Below are 17159 nucleotides of genomic sequence, written 5' to 3'. Positions count from 1 at the left end.
GCATGTCTATCCGATCTTTCCACCATAAAGTGGAGTGTATATTAAGTTTGTCATTGCGTTTGCAACACCTCGATATATTCACTTGATCAGAATAAAATTCTACGTTGATTAAAGCGTTTCCATTTGTCTGTCCATCTGTTGAAATCACGATAGAGATCGCAATATTTAAGATCGAACACTGAAATTTTGCACAAACAATGCAAGCAAATATTCCGTATTTGGGCCACGTTTCTTAACCGAATTGGCTGTTATTTGGTATTTTGAGTTATATTTGCGTAGGACATCTTCGTGCAAAAAACATTATTAATATGTACCCATGTTTCAGGGCAGCCCCCATACAACGATACCTCCAGTATTCGGTATTTTGGAGATTTTGGTCATGTTTTTTTCAACCGAATTGTATGGTATTTTGGGTTCTCTCAAAAATTATTAATTTCGACCCAAGTTTTAGGGTAGCCCCTATACAACGGTACCCCCATTGTTCGATATTTAGGCTATTTTCCACACGTATTTCAACCGAGTACGGGAATTTTTGACATTATTTTCAATCAAATTGGCTGTAATTTAGTATTTTAGGTTCTCAATACTGACTGATTGACACATTTTTCAAGTTGGCATTTTGGGTTCTCATACGGTATCGCCATATCTCCACACTAAAAATTATTAATATTGACCCATATAGGTATTTTGAGAATTTTGGGCACGTTTTTATTCTTATTGTCTGTCGAATCTCACTACAAAAAAAATATATCAATATTGAGCTCCGTTTTATTGAAGCCCCATATAGCGGTAGCCACACTATTTGATATTTTGACAATTTCAATCATCTTTTTCTCACGTATTTTTCCCAGGAGTCCCCATTAATTTTAGATATTTTGATAAAAAATTTTCTCTTTTCTCAGTCATTTTTGGTGATGAATTCTCAGCTGCGCTCACTTACATTTACTCTCACTTAATTATGACCACGACCGATTTAATGAGATAATGGAATGTTGTCGAACCATGTGGAACAGGAACATTTAAATTTAATAAAGTCTTCATGAGGAATTCTATAATAAATTGAATTCATTATAGTGAAACCACTTTACTATGACAAGTCTCCAATTTTGCATCAGTCCCTCATCAAACAAGAGCATTTGTTTTCCAACCATAAACAACTAAAACAACAACAAAACAATCGTACGAAAACGACCGGTTTTTTAGTCTTCTGCACAACCTTTGTATGGGGAGAGAGAGAGAGAGTGAGTAGGTAATGAGAACCGAGTATCTATAAAATTGTTTATTCTCTAGAAAGCATGCTTGTGCGAACTTTCAATTGATAAAGTTTGCGGTGAGAGCATCCATATGTTGCCGGCATGCCTTCGCTGTCGTTTTTGTTGTTGTTGCTGCTGTTATTATTATTTGAGATTTTGTTTTGCGGTTTTGCTCGGCAGCCCCCACATTTACTACTATAAAAGTTGTTGACGAACGACGACGACGGCGTCGTGACGTGTACATTGAGTGTGCGAGCATGTCGGTCGTACGTAAGCGATCCATAGCCACAGCAATTGTTTGTCAAATTTCCGAAGAGAATTGACAGTCTGCGCGGTTCTCGGTTCTAAACCAGACGTTCTTATTATTTTTTAATAAAAATTAGAAAGTAAAATAAATAATAACTTTTGTTCCGTTTCGTTTGCAGTACGCGCGTCGTATTTTTTTGCTTTCATTGCCTCGCTATTTTTTTCAATTTCATTACGCTTTGTGTTTGATGTTGTGTGCTCCTGGTCTTTCATAAATAGCGTAAAAATCAAGCATCTAAAATAAAACAAAAACGAAAGAGAAGAAAGGCAACAAACAAATTTGATCGTGAAATACGAAAGAAAAATAGAATACAAAACCAAACAAAAATAATAACAACGCGAAGTGGAACAAAAAAGAATAAGTGAAAAAAGCCAACAACAAAACAAAAACAACCTCCAATTGTGCTTTCTTTGTTTTTATTACAACTTTTATGTTTGTCTCTTTGAATTGTTTTTCGGAAGTTGTGGTGGTGACGACGGTTGCTGCTGCTGGTGTTGTTGTTGCTGTTTTGCTGTTGTAAGCGCCCAACTACTTCGTCGTTTTGGTGGTGGCCATGGTAGATGCCACTACGATTCTCCTGATTGTTGTAACCATTCTGACTGCAGTATTCGTTTGGTCCCGTCGTACCTATGTTTACTGGCAGCGTCGACGTGTTAAATTTGTTCGGCCCCACCACCTGCTCGGCAACCTCAAAGATGTCATCAAAATGCAAAATTCTTTTGCACTGCAGCTGCGCGACTACTATTTTAATGAGCGATTCGTGCGCGAGCCACTAGTCGGAATTTATCTGTTCCATCAACCGGCTCTGCTGCTGCGCGATCTGCAGGTGATACGTCAGGTTTTGGTTGAGGATTTTGTGAATTTCTCACATCGGTTTTCGAAATGTGATCGGCATCAGGATAAAATGGGAGCATTGAATTTATTTTTTGCCCGCAATCCAGAGTGGCGTGATATCAGGACGAAAATGTCTCCCGTCTTCTCCACGGGAAAGCTGAGGCAAATGTTTTCGTTAATGGAAGAGGTAAAGCAAGGGAAGGGAGGTAAACCCTCCGAAAAAAAATACTCAAAATATGGCATCAAAACAGTGTTGCCAGTTTAGGGGATTTATCCCGAAATTTGGAGATTTTTGTAGGGAAGTGGGGATTCGATGTTGGGTTTGCGGATTTTTTGGGGATTAAATTTTAGATACAATCATCGAACTTGGGATATGGTTTTGAGCATGAAAACGTCGTTTGTGAAATGGAGGGAATTATTTGGAGATGATGTTTCAAGCAGTTTATTGGGTTTTTTTTGGAAGATATTAGGGTGCCAAACGCAGTTAAAGGACTTGCAGGACTATTATGAAACATGCTTCTCGTCAATACAAAAATACCAAAAATTTTTACTGTATCGGTCGATATCATAAAGGAAAAAATATGGTCTGTTCCAGAATTTTGTTAATAGTTATGGTAGTAAAAGGGTAATATACCTCAGAGTACAAAATAATTTGAAAAATTCGGAAACGCAAATCTAGGAAATATGCCAAATTAAGGTGGCAATACTTCAAAATCAACATAACAGCCAATCGGAAGTAGGCATTCCTGTTTACCATCTTTACTCGGCCAACTTTCTCGAGTAAAAAGTTTACAAAGAGAACGCCATTTTATTTTGTGCTCTCTTAAATTTGATTCAATATTTTACCAGTTTTGTAGGTTCAGGAATGGGTTTCGAGTAAAAAGTGCAAAACATGTAAAATTAGTAGATTCTTTTAGGTTCTGGAACGAAAGAAACGTTGTACATTCGTGCAGGTTTTGGAAAAGATTTCATGGAGGAAAATCGATAACAATCGCAGCAAATTTTTTTGCAGGTTCTGGAACAGACCAATGATTATTACAAAATAATTGCTCTGTTCCCGTACTAAAATTTTTGAAATTACGACCACAAATTTCCTTTATGATATCTAAGAACAGACCATATATAGGGAAATCTAAATAAATTTCGATTAAAATTGAAGATTATTGCAGGTTCTGGAAAAGAGCTTAATTAAATATATAGGTGGGGATTATTTTTTTCGGGAAGACATAGATTCATTTGGTTATTAGCATTAGAAAAAACTGGCAACGCTGACATCAAGAAATAACTTCACTCTCTCATACATTTTATAGATCTGTTCGACTCTCATTAATGCACTGTTCCCTCTCTCTCTCTCTATTACTCTCTGCTTAGTTTTTTGCCTTCGTTTTATTTTTCATCCCTTTTTTTCTCTCCCGAGACACATTTGCAATTCAGACAAATTCAAAATCATTTTTTTTCTTTCTCTTCTTATCTTCTTCTCTCCCGAGACACATTTGCAATTCAGACAAATTCAAAATCATTTTTTTTCTTTCTCTTCTTATCTTCCTGTCATGCATGCATTGTCTTCACCGAATCGTATCAACATCCCCCCACCACTTGCTAGATTGGCTACGATCTTGAGACATATTTGGCTAAACTTACCAAAGATATGAAACGCAACAACAGCGATGGACCCATAGTACAGATCAAGGACATCTGCGATCTCTATAACACCGATATGATTGCCAGCATTGCATTCGGCCTGAAAAGCTATTCACTGCGTAACACCATGCGTTCTCAGTTGGGTGGGCATAGTCGTGAGATGTTCGTCATCTCTTATCGACGAGCCGTTGACCTCTGCCTTATCTTTATTATACCCAAGTTAGTTAAATTTCTACGACCCCAACTGTTTACCTCTGAACATACCGAATTTATACGCCGTTTAGTTATCGGCGTCTTGGAGGACCGTGAGCGTAACGGCATCTTACGCAATGATCTCATTGAAACTCTGTTGACATTCAAAAAGGAGGCCGAACTCAATCCGGACAAATCGCATTTTGCCCATCAACAAGAATATCTGGTGGCCCAGGCGGCGGTTTTCCAGCTGGCTGGAATTCAAACGTCCTCGTCCACTTTGGCATTTGCCCTGTACGAATTGGCCCGCCAACCGAAGTTACAGGAACGTTTGCATTTAGAAATCACCGCAACTCTAGGCGATTTGAATGGTAACGAATTGGATTACGAACATGTCGAACGTATGACCTATTTGGGTATGGTGGTCGATGAGACGCTGCGCAAATACCCGATTGTGCCATTTTTGGAGAGAGAATGCACGCCATTGAATCGCAAGAGATTTGTATCATTCCGTCCAAATGCTGAATGTATGGCCAGACGAGGCATGCCTGTGTACATATCTAATTTAGCTTTACATTATGATCCTCAGGTAAGTTGACGGATGTTGTTTTGAATTTTGTACAATAATCGATTTCATATTACAATTCTATTAGCCGGGAAACGTGAATTTCAAAACCATAAAAAAATAATATTGAATTTTTTATCTTTTCTTTATTTCAGTTAGTTTAGGTGTTTTTTATTTTTGTTGTTTGTTTTTATTTTCCCCCTTTTTTTCTATTGTAAATTTTGGATCTATACATCTGCCGGATGGACTAGAATAAGCTCTTCGAGCTTTATACGTGCTTGATAACAATGATATCAAAGTATATATTTACCTTTTAAAGGTTGTCTATTTTGTAGGAAAAAGAAGAGTTTGGTTCACGAAACGGATTGATCTTTCTCCTTGCTTTGTTCCTTTAACATTCCTTTCTTAGGGATACGTGGTCGAGCGTAAAGTCGAATTTTAGATTTTTGTCTTTGACTAAAAATTCGACTTTTTGATCTTTCGATTTTTTGAAACCTGTTCAATGAACAACCGACTAAAGGTTATTTTTTATATGAATTGTTGTCAACACATAAAATAAAGTTCCGGAATTTAAATTTTTCGGTAAATTGGGGTTTGTGAAAACAGACCAATTTCGACTTTTCAATACAAAAATTCGATTATCGAAAATCGATTTACTAATCCCTACACTTTCTCTCTCTTTCGTCATTATTTTTGTTTTCCGTTCCCATAGTTCCCTGTTGCTTCGTTGATGGATGAAAAATTACAGTGCCTTTACAAATTGAGAAAAATGAATAAAAAATAAAAAATTGCGTTTTTGTTGAATCCGTCAAATCCGTCTGTAACTAAAGATTGACACCGACGACATCTGGTTCCTATGTCATCTCAAATGTTGTCAAACACTTGCAGTGATATTTTATCCTTCGTAAATTTTTCGTACAATACGAACATTCGCGAGAGATTTGAAATTTTTGTTCGAATTTACTTCGCAGATGAAGTTTCGTGACAACTTCAATATACACTGGTGGCCAAAATAAAAGCAACTAAAACCGCTGTTAATAAAAGCCGCATAACTTTTTCAAAAATGTAGATATCGTGTTAATTTCATGATTAATGCAAAATTGATTATGAAAAAAAATATATGGACAAAACTAAAGCAACTCTACAGTACAAGCAGATGAGCTCTAAAATTTTAGTTATATTTACAGTTATAATTTTAACGTTTTGGTTTCAACACCTATTTCGATTCTAATAGATAATTTTTAAATGGATTTTATTAGAATAACATGTGTCTGATTTTCAATTTTGACGTACTGCCAAAAAATATAAACACGGCTAATAAATCAGCTAATTACCAGTGATTGTGAAATTAATTTATCACAGAACTTGATTTCGGAGAAATATTCCATGAATAAATCTGTGATTTCTCGAGTTATAACTTGATTTATTTTATGCACTATATCAGTAGTGACAGTTTAGCACAGAGGAAGGCTGCAAAAGAAGAAGTTCGTACTTATCAACAAATTGTCATATCATAAAAATACCAATTTAAGAGTTTAACGGAATGTTGAGACGGTTATCGTTGGATATAACCTCAAAAACAGAGCGTGGACGAGCTATGGTAGCAGGCCTACATGCCCAGAAACTATCAAGAAAGTTCTTTCATTTCTCGTACTAATTAATTAAAAACTCAGACATGCAAGAATGACCTTAAGAAAGGCTCGTGCCACAGTATTGCAAGTGTATTGGGAAGAATCGAGAAGGGTCAGTAATGGTATTGGCCTGTTTTTCTTTTTATGGAGTTCGATATTTTTACGAGATTTATGAAGTAATTGATCGGATTGTTTATACAAGTATGTTGGAAAACGCTATGGTTCCCTTGGCTAAAGAAAATATACCGTTGTTTGGATGTTTCAGCTTGACAATAACCTCGAAACATACCCCACAATATGTCAAAGGTTTTTGTAATGTCCAGCACAAACACCAAATCTTTTTCATACAGAAAATTTGTTGGATAGCAAAAATCAAAAGAGTTTTACATACAAACAGAAATAGCTTGTTCCTAAAATTTGAGGATCCAAAAAATAGTATACCCAAGGATCAAATTGAGCATTTTATTAATTCAATGCCTCGTATATGTGTTCCGTAATGAAAAATAATAGATAAGCTACCGATTACTAGCAAAATTTGCTTTTTTAATAGAAAAAAATCAAAAAGTTGCATTAGTTTTGACCATTTGCTTGGTCAAAACTAATGCAACTTTTTTGAGCCAATTTAGTTTTTTCCCCATAGAATATTTTTAATTCCAAAATAAATTTTGCGTTTTTTGTTTTTTAAAGTGAATAAATTGCCTATTAATATTTTCAAAAAAGATACCGGTCATTTATACAGTTTGCAATTTCAGTTGCTTTAGTTTTAGTTTCATGAAAATCGGTGCCGATTAGATATAGGTGTCATATAATCTTTCGTCTGATTTCATCTAAATAGTGCACCATGTAACCAAAAATTGTCCGATAGCAATGATATTTTTATGTGGTGGCTTAGTGAACCTACAATGTGGCATATTAATGGTTCATATGTATACCATCTTAGAAAGGTTGCACTATTTTTGGTAACTTTTGGAGGTCAACATTTTCTTTGTGGATTGACTATGAATTTACGCTGGGAAACAACCAGTAAAGAATGTTTACTGAAAAAAAAAAATAATAGCACCAAATTACAGCGTAACTTTCTCCATTCGCGATTATCGCAGGATTCTATGGCCTACTAAGACTGATTAATTCGAAATTAAATTGACGAAGAAATTTGGAAATCTTGATACAAATTGTTGCTGTTGATGACCAACAAAAATATTAAAGTTTCGTAAGAGAAACTAGGATCTCAAATACTCTGGAATCTTGGTCTACACACAGGCACATTGGATGATATCAACTGGGGCTTGGTAAGGTAAATAACCAATTCAAAACTGGTAACATTTGCTCATTTTTATATATAATTTATTTATTTGTTATTTTATTACTTATGTATTTATAACCGAAAGTCACGTTTTCCCTTGCGAACCAATTAATAAAAAACACCTCATTAATCACTTCTAATCCGCAATTTTGTTCTCGTTTCATTTACAGTATTGGCCTGAACCCGAACTCTTTGATCCGGAACGTTTTTCGCCGGAACAAAAGAAATCTCATAAACCCATGACATATCTGCCATTCGGCGCTGGACCCCATCAGTGTATTGCCCAGCCATTCGCCCTGTTGCAGGTGAAATTGGGCCTCATACATTTCTTGAAGCATCATCGCGTTGAATGCTGTGATAAGACTGTCAATAGCATCAAGTTTGATAAGCGTTACGCTCTCTTAACGCAAGAGGGTGGTATTTACTTAAAGCTTGTTGAAATTTAGTTATAAGAACACAAACACACGATCATGCGCATACACATACACACGCACATACAATTTTTTACTACTTTTACTGATTAACTAATTAAGATTTTTAATAATTTTAAATAATAATAAAAAGCAACAATAACAAAGAACAAAAAAATAAAAAAATATAAAAAGAACAAAGTGTGTTTGTTTTACGTTTTGTATGTTGGTTTAAAAGAAAAAAATAAAAAAAAACAACATTTTAAAAATTTTCACATCGCCAATCTTTATAAAAAAAAGAAGCTTCGCGAAAATGATGACGTATTGCCGTTGTTATTAGTTTGGAGTTCCGATGAGATTGCAAAATACGTGACGCTTAATTTGTTGTTGTTTTTTTTATCGAAGAAAAAAACTAAAACATAAAAAATGTATGAATGGAACACGAAAGAAATGATACGTTATCAGTTTTGCATTTTGAACCGGGTGGCCTGATGTTGGCGATGATGATGATGATGTTTGGTAGGTATGTACTGTACAGTGGGCCAAAATAAAAAAATTTGGTGAATGTTTTCAAAAATATATTTTTATAAAAAATTTATTTTTATATCTTCAGCTTTATGGTTAATGAGTCTATATACACTTTGCTACGATCGTGTTTAGAACCCAGGTTTTTATTGCAATCCTAAATTAGGTTCGAAGATGGGAAACATCGGTCCACCCTTTCTTGTACCTCAGCCACAAATGTTGAAAATTTTGCTGAAAATGAATTTTATAATATAATGCGAACGAATTATACGATTTGTACCGAAGTATAAGCTGCTAAAATTGTGCCAGTTAAAGTTGTCCTGCATAGCTGTATTCATTTTGCAGGAATGCCGACCGCAGACAAGGCTTTAAACACCTCTGAACTGATAGGGCTGTCGAATGCGGCTTTATAGTCGACGAATACGTGGTCGTTGGTCTTTTCCAGGATTTGCCCCAGAATGAAAATATCAATGGAGGATTTGTGAGGTCTGAAGTCGCTTTGGTCCAATAATATCATTGGAAATTGGCTTTAGTCGTTCACACAGCACGCTGGATGAAACTTTATATGCAATGGGAAGGAGACTTATTTCTCAATATTCCTCATATCGTCTTGTCTCCTTTTTTGTGCACATGATGATGATGTTCCAATCATTGGGCATGCATTCCTCTAGCCATATTGTACTAATCTGCTGGTGCATTCTCCTTACCAGCATCTGACCACCAGTCTTGAATAGTTCGTCAGGTAGCCCAACGGCATCTGCTGCTTTACTATTCTTCAGCCGATTATTTGCTATTCTGACCTCATCTCGGCTAGGTAGTATACACTCTATTTCATACCAGAAGCTTTGCAAAATGCTCCTTTCAGATCCTTAACGCGCTATTTGTATCAGTCACCTGGTTTCCATCTACATCTCTACAGGCGAATGTGCTTCCATCAAAGCCTTCGGTTTGGTGTTTTACTCGTTGGTAGAATTTCCAGACTCCATTGGGACTCCTGTACATCTTGATTTGCTAACGTTTTTCTTGGTTTTTATTCTTTCTTTTGAAAATAAATTTCTCGTCTCTCTTTCTCTCGATAATTCTCCATCGCATTACGTGTTGCTACTATTTTCAGGGTTGCCCTATATGCTGCGTTTTTTACATCAGTAGCATTACCACACTCCTGATCGTACCACGGGCGAGAGGAGTTTTGCTTTTGCTGCAGTTTGTGGGGTAGAGGTGTGCAAAAAGAGAGGAGAGTAAAAAAGAGAAGAGAGTAAAGGAGAAACCGCCATATGAAATGTCTTACAAAAAGAGAACGCAGAGAACGAAGTTATTGATACAATGTAAGCAAAGGCTCCAGTTTCCATGGTTGCCCAGCATTAGTAGGGAGTGGCCAATTCTTTGTCATTATGCTTCTATATTATTATCGGGACAAGAAGTGCTTTCGTGTAGAAGGTGGGTAAGTTGAGCGTAGTAGGCTTCTGCTCCATGTTGTGTTTGCAGCTTTCCGACATCGGGTTTCCGTTTTGTGTTAGATCGCACCTTTGCTGCTACATTAAGACGTGTGCGAACCCCTAATGGTAATGGTCCCAATCGACATGCGCTCCTGGAATCGATCAAACACCTGTACTGTACAACGTGCGCACATTCCAAATGCAGATTCGCGGATCGTGGTCCTCTATACGTTGGCGGGGGTGGTCAACATTAGGCGGGTTTGGTTTTCTTGATCTTTGATTTTTTATAGTAGGAAGGGTTTTCCGAGTGTGGGCAACTAACCCGACGCCTCAACTTATTTTTTTTTTTGTATGGTTCTTATGGGTGAACTCGCGGCACATATCTGCTCAATATTTCAACGGGCGATGAAAATAGTTACCCCAGGTGACAGCGCGTGGAGGCCAAAATAAGCCTGGGCTTCACCATGTTAAAGCCAATCAGAGACGTTGCTTGGTATCTATCATCCTCTACGCCACCCATGTATTTATCGACAATTGTATATATTTCTTACATAACTTTTATATGTTTCAATAAATGTTTTTTATACCCTACACAACTATGTTGTCAGGGTATTATAGCTTTGTGCAGCCCCAAAAGTTTGTAACGCCGCGAAATATTGGTCCTAGACCCACCTTTAAGTATACCGATCGTCATATCTCGACTAGTTGAGTCGATCTAGACATGTGTGTCTGTCCGTCCGTCCGTCTGTCCATTATAATTTGTAAACACGATACAGGCCACAGTTATGGACCAATCTTCACGAAATTTTGCATGTAGAATGGGTTCTGTCCAATGAAGACCCCTATTGTTTTTGGAAAAGATTTTTGTCTGATTTTCTGATCGCTCCAGAGGCCGCAATTATGGTCCAAACACCGCGAATTTTTGCATGGAGAAGGGGATCGGGCTAAAGGATAAGCATGCCTGTTTTGATAAAGATCGGTAAATATTTAGCGGATCAAATGGACCCTGACTTTTGTGTGAAAAATTACAAAATTTGTATTATATGGTGTATATATTTACCCCTGAAGGACCTAGACCCAAAAAGTTTATAGGAGTGGTTCAAAGGAGTGCTTGACCTTTAAGTTGATACCAATTATATGGCCGTATGTACTCAGATTTGGGAGCTACACTTAAATATTTACAGGTGCTTAGTATTCAGACATTGTTTAGTAACCCAAAACCACACTAGAGGGCTGATCGCTTTGAAAATTTCCATGAGATTCCAGTTATGGTCAAGGACAACGCCTATAATTTTCAGTGATGATCAGATAATAATTTTGGGATGAAGTGGACCGAAAACTTAACATTTTATGTGTGTTTTTTTGAGTCGATCTATAGGCCACAATTGAAAGCCTAACGTCACAACATAACCCACGGTAAAGAGAATCTGGACAAGTACATCCCTCGTCTACTGAATATTAGTAATAATCAGTGAAACCTTTAGTCAGGTTTCAAGAGGGTGCATATAACGAAAAGTTAGATTTTCGTGGATGTTGTGTAGGGTATTATATGGTCGGCCCCGTCCGACTATACTACTCCGTTCACTGTTTTTTTTTTTCATAATTTAAAAAAAAGTTGCTATTGTCTTTATAAATTGCTTCAAACCTTCCAGAACTATTTAGAATTTGATTGAATCCCACTGTGCGGCGCACGACAATTATACCAATGTGTCTGCTCGTTGGGGTATCTCTACAAAACAACACAATTGATTAGTGTGGACTTAGTAGTTTTACCGTAGTATTTTTTCGATAATTTCATCTGTTTGTTGTTGCTATTGTTTGCACTGAAACACTGTTGATTAGTTTTTTTTGGCAAAAATAGATTTGTGATTTTTTTTGGTTTCTACATTTTTGTTTATTTTTTCGTTCATTCACTTCGCCCAACAAAATTCCACAACGTTTTGGTCGTTTACGTCGCGTCTCTTGGCTGTATTTTATTCTCAGCGAAAAACATATATATCAAAATATCGCCAAGTACGTCGTACACACGTACGAATGCCGAAGACAAAAAAATAGGTCACTTTCGTTGAGTGCTTTCTTGTCATAGAGATTCATATTTTGTTTGTTTGTGTTGTTATTTGTAGTTTTTATTTATGATTCATTTCTCTGTGAAACACTGTGAGAGAGATGGAGAGCAGTGTGTATGCTCTCAAAAGATGAGACACTTTTAATGAGTGTGGAGTACATTTTATTATTTCTCCTTTGGTATTTTCGAGATGATTGGGATTTAAAAATTTTGAATGCCAGGGTTACCACATCTGTATGTAATTTAAAATATTTATCGTAATTTTAAATATTTATCGGATACATTAAACAGTATTTTTTCGTATTAATTCAATTTAAATAATATTTTTCCTATTACTTCCATCAGAACATACCCTACCTAAATACATGTAGTCAACTATAGAAATAAGTGTGTGCGTCTTTTACTTTATAACTCGTGTTTCTATTTAATCTTTTTTTTTTTTTTGATTTTGGGTGACAGGTGGCATAGTTTCACTTTTCGCACGATGTTCCAGAACGAAATTGATTGATTAAAACCTTATCTAGTGTTCGTTTTTTTGGTCCTCTATAAAAGTGGTTAATTACTCGAAAATTAATTTTAAAAAAGATAAACTATAACAAAACAATAAAAAAAATAATTTCTGTGTATTTTTGTGAGATTTGAAATTGTTACCATATTCGCTATTTTTTTAATCAATTATACTCTACCTGCAAAATGTTATAAAATAATTATAATAATTATCAGATATTGTTGTTTGATTTTTTTCTTCTTTGTAGCTAATATCGGTTGCTTTATTAATTAACTGTTTTATTATGATTATTGTGTGTTTTGTCATTTCATGGGTGGACTATATTTATTTTTTTATTATATTTATTGCATTTGCAATAATTATTTATGCCGTTATTGTTTTTGTCGCTAGATATTTTTATATAATATAAATTACCTGATAACAAGTGGATATGCAATTTATAACAATTATAATTACTTCAGCTGGATGCAAATAATACTTAACCAGTAAGGAATGAGGTCCGACCTGGCCGTCTATATAATGCATATTTCAGAACATGCCACGAAACCCGACTAAATCTTTGTCTATATACGAAACGGCGGTCTTCATTAGTCTGATGGCTCTTAAAAATAGTATTTAACGAGTTAAAAAGGATCAGCCGATGTTACTGACAGATATATACCTCAGCTTACTTTTGCGGAGGTCTGCGGAATTACGGCGGATGGAGCAATTTTTATTAATGTTATAATATTTCAGCGTATTTTCAAAAGAAAGAAAAAACCTGAGCAAATCGAGATTTACAAGAGTCCGAATGAAGTCCGGAAATTTTACTGACAAGTTAAAGAAGGAAACCTGGTGACATATACTGTCAGTGTGTTCAGGATCTGGATGGAGTATTCTGAAAAACTGCTGTTATAAAATAGTGGCGGTGAAGGAGATACTCCGGAACCAGTTAGAGATGACGGTATAGATTGTATACCACCTAGCCGAGATGAGGTCAGAATAGCAATAAGTTGGCAGAAGAATAATAAAGCTACAAATGCCGATGGATTACCAGCCGAACCCATTCAAGACTGGTGGCCAGACGCTGATCAGAAGCATGCACAAGCTAAATAGTACAATTTGGGTAGGGGAATACATGCTCAATAATTGGATCCTCAGCATCTTGTGTATCGGAGAGAAAAGGAGAAGAGACGATATGTGCCAACTATAGAGGAATAAGTCTCCTTCCCATCGCATATAAAGTGCTACGTGATGTGTTAACGCCTGAAGCCTCTTGTCAATGATATTATTGGATCTTATCTATTTCACTATATACCAGATTCACTATATACCAGATTTCCACACTGCGACAAATCCTGGAAAAGAGATCCACGAAAAATACATCGACTCATTCCACATATTCGTCGACTACAAAGCTTTCGGTAATCCTGCGAAATTAATACGACCATGCAGGATAATTTTAAATTGCACAAGGTCAGCAGTTAAAGTCGGAAATTACCTCTCGGATACCTTCAATACCGAACGAGCATTCACACAAAGTGACAATTTGTCGTGTGATCTTTTTAACATCCTGATGTAAAAGGTAATTCGAGAGGCAAAGGTGAACAGAAATGGCACTCCGTTAACCAAACAACACATGTTACTCGAATACGCCGATGATATCGACATAATGGGTGGAACATAGCAAGCGGTTACAGCCACCTTTGAACAAATTGAGAAGGAATCTGCCAAAGTGGGATTTCCAGTAAATGGCGAGAAGACCAATCTGATGGTATCAAAGATTGGTAGTCAAAGATTTTATATACCGCCATAAACAAAACATATAACATCAGCTTTGAAATCCGGAGAAGAATAGTATTGGCCAACACATGCTACTATGGGCTGAGTAAGCAATTCAAGAACAAGGCCACCTGTCGCCAGACCAAACTCACTCTCTACAAGACGCTGCTATTACCCGTGCTGTTGTATGGAGCTGAAGCATGGGTACTTGCGCAATAAGATAAGACAGCTCTTGGAGTGTTTGAGAGAAAATTTCTCCGAAAGATCTATGGGCCGAACTGAGTAAATATCGCTATCGAATGAACCATGCGGTGACATCGACATAGTCGGACGGATCGAGCTGCAGCGTCTACGTCGGCTAGGTCATGCTATGAGAATGGTTGAAGAAGCTCCAGCTCAAAAGGCATAAGGTCACAAATTCGATGGAAACATCAAGGGGAAGATAAAATTGACGAACATGGTCTTTCAAATTGGACGAAATGCGCAAAAGACCGGTCACAAATTCGATGGAAAAATCAAGGGGAAGATAAAATTTACGAACATGGTCTTTCAAATTGGACGAAATGCGCAAAAGACCGACGCGCCCGGAAATTTGCTACCCAAATAGAACCCAATATACAAAATTATTGTCAATTTGGTTGAAAAAGTCACTAAAATACAAAAAATATAGAATAATGGGGATATCGTTATATGGGACATGTGTCGGCATTTTGGTTCAGTGCCGAAATCTTTAGGTCAAAATTGAGATTCGTTCGTTGAAGATGTTTTTGCAATTAAATTAATTTTTCATGGCACATCTTTCTCAAAGCCCAATCGGAAAAAGTAAAATTCGCCATAAAGTTGTCTGGACGATTCGTAACACATGGGAACGTGTTGTCCTATTGGCACGACGACATCACACAGCAAAAATGTGGACTCAAGGGACCTATAATATAATTTACGGAATTCCCAATCGAAAAGCATATATGCGGTCTGTGCCAATACATGGATCTACATCTATATATCTCTCAGATATAAATAATTATATAGAAATAAAAATGCGGCTAGAGCCTTCAAAACATCTTAAATTGAAAGGTCCATTTTATATGCCCACATATTGGTATGTTTGCGAAAAGGTCATTACATTGGTGAGGATCCAAATAGTTACAATCACTTCGAATGGAAAATGTCATACAACTATCCTAAATCGGTCGCAATCCTTATATGTGGACCATGTAAAAGGAGGATCTTATTGCGATAGGAAAATTAAGATGTAAACAATTAGGATAAAATCGATTACTGCCTCCAAATCATCAACGCTTATTGTCAGTTCGATTGAAAAACATGCCATAGATCACCAAAATATCAAATATTGCGATGTACCATTATATGGGCTCGAACTTAAATATTGTCGAACGAACATCGAATTATGATTCTGATGAAGAATATATAAATATACGAATGGGGTGTCCGATTTCGTTCATATTACCACCACAGGCACGTTCGCATCAGTCAATAGTTTGTACCCAATACTCAGTGCATTGACCGCACACGTTCGATGCCGTAGCCCCCAATATTGACGTCTGTCAAGTTTAGTCCTCATTGTGTCGCAGCTTTGTCCGTTCACAGTGATCAAAATACCTGGGGCTGGGACTAACCCGACACTTGAGCAAATGCTGATAAGTTTTCGTATGAAAATTTTCTATACAAAATATACACCAAAATGGTGAGATGCCATTACATGAGAGATATAATTAATATATAAATAAATTAATATTGATAATTTTTATATGAGGATTTACTAATAAAAATGATGTATGAATGATAATCCTAAATACCAAATTACGACCAATTCACTTAATATTCGTACCTAAACGCCCCAAAATAAGTCAGCATAGAATTTTGTTCTGATCAAAAATGGTTCACAGTAAATTTTTGTTTGCAACAGCGATTTTTTTCATTTTGTACTACCGGGCCTCCTGAAATAAAATCCTGTGTACTTTGCTGATTGGGGGAATATTTTGAGGCATTACAAACTAAATGGCAAATTTAATATGCACTTCATCTTTCCCTAGTGTGGCACATAGAAATAAAGGAACTGTTCGTAATGACCATCTGACCTGTATGTTTACATCGCAGGTGAACTATGTTGGCAGGTCGATCCGGAGCCGGACAATTAATACAACATATGACAACCAGATGGCATTGTTTTAGCGAAAGAAATAAATAATAAAAACCGCTTTTCAGATGCCTATCAAACATATTTCACTGAAATTGAAGATTCAACAAAAAATCAGATCTTGGTGTAATAATGTATAGGCCCATTGGCATTATATTGTATTCTATGATATAATTGGCTATATTATGATTTACAACTGACCACTAATTCCCTAACAGACCCCCACCCCTTCCTTTATCTTGGGACAGGTCAATAATATCAAGTAGTCGGAATGGTTTTCTTTTTGAAAACTTACAATAGCCTTATCAGTTCCATTGCAACCCACTCAAACCGTGATTTCTAGTATTGATATCACGATGTGTAAATAACACTTTAAAAGAAAAAAATTAAAAAAAAAAAACTAAAAAATCTTTCTAATGATTTATAATCAACTAACCTAGTCTAGTCGATGAAAGTTGTCGCCAGTTCAACTGGCTTTGTTGCGTTTGTTGTTTTGAATTTTTTTTTTCTAAAAAGTTTTTTTTTGCACTGTCATATGTCAACAAAGCTTTGGCACGCTAAATATTTGAC

At 36.2% G+C, this 17159-nt stretch overlaps 1 protein-coding gene across 1 annotated transcript; it reads left to right on the top strand.

The window, feature by feature from the left end:
- The first annotated feature begins 2106 nt into the window (after positions 1 to 2106).
- Positions 2107 to 8172, top strand: LOC133338345 (probable cytochrome P450 6v1). The gene is made up of 3 exons (XM_061546520.1): positions 2107 to 2581; positions 3998 to 4816; positions 7897 to 8172. Exons 1-3 carry the CDS (start codon positions 2114 to 2116, stop codon positions 8170 to 8172), a joined length of 1563 nt encoding a protein of 520 aa, XP_061402504.1. The 5' UTR covers positions 2107 to 2113.
- The last annotated feature ends 8987 nt before the right edge of the window (positions 8173 to 17159 follow it).

Source organism: Musca vetustissima, unplaced genomic scaffold, assembly GCF_032173495.1.
Source record: "Musca vetustissima isolate MV318-11 ecotype Yass unplaced genomic scaffold, APGP_CSIRO_Mvet_v1 utg3840, whole genome shotgun sequence".
Taxonomy (NCBI): Eukaryota; Metazoa; Arthropoda; class Insecta; order Diptera; family Muscidae; genus Musca; species Musca vetustissima.
Note: the sequence above shows the minus strand (reverse complement) of the source record. Positions and strands in the feature narration are given on the sequence as shown.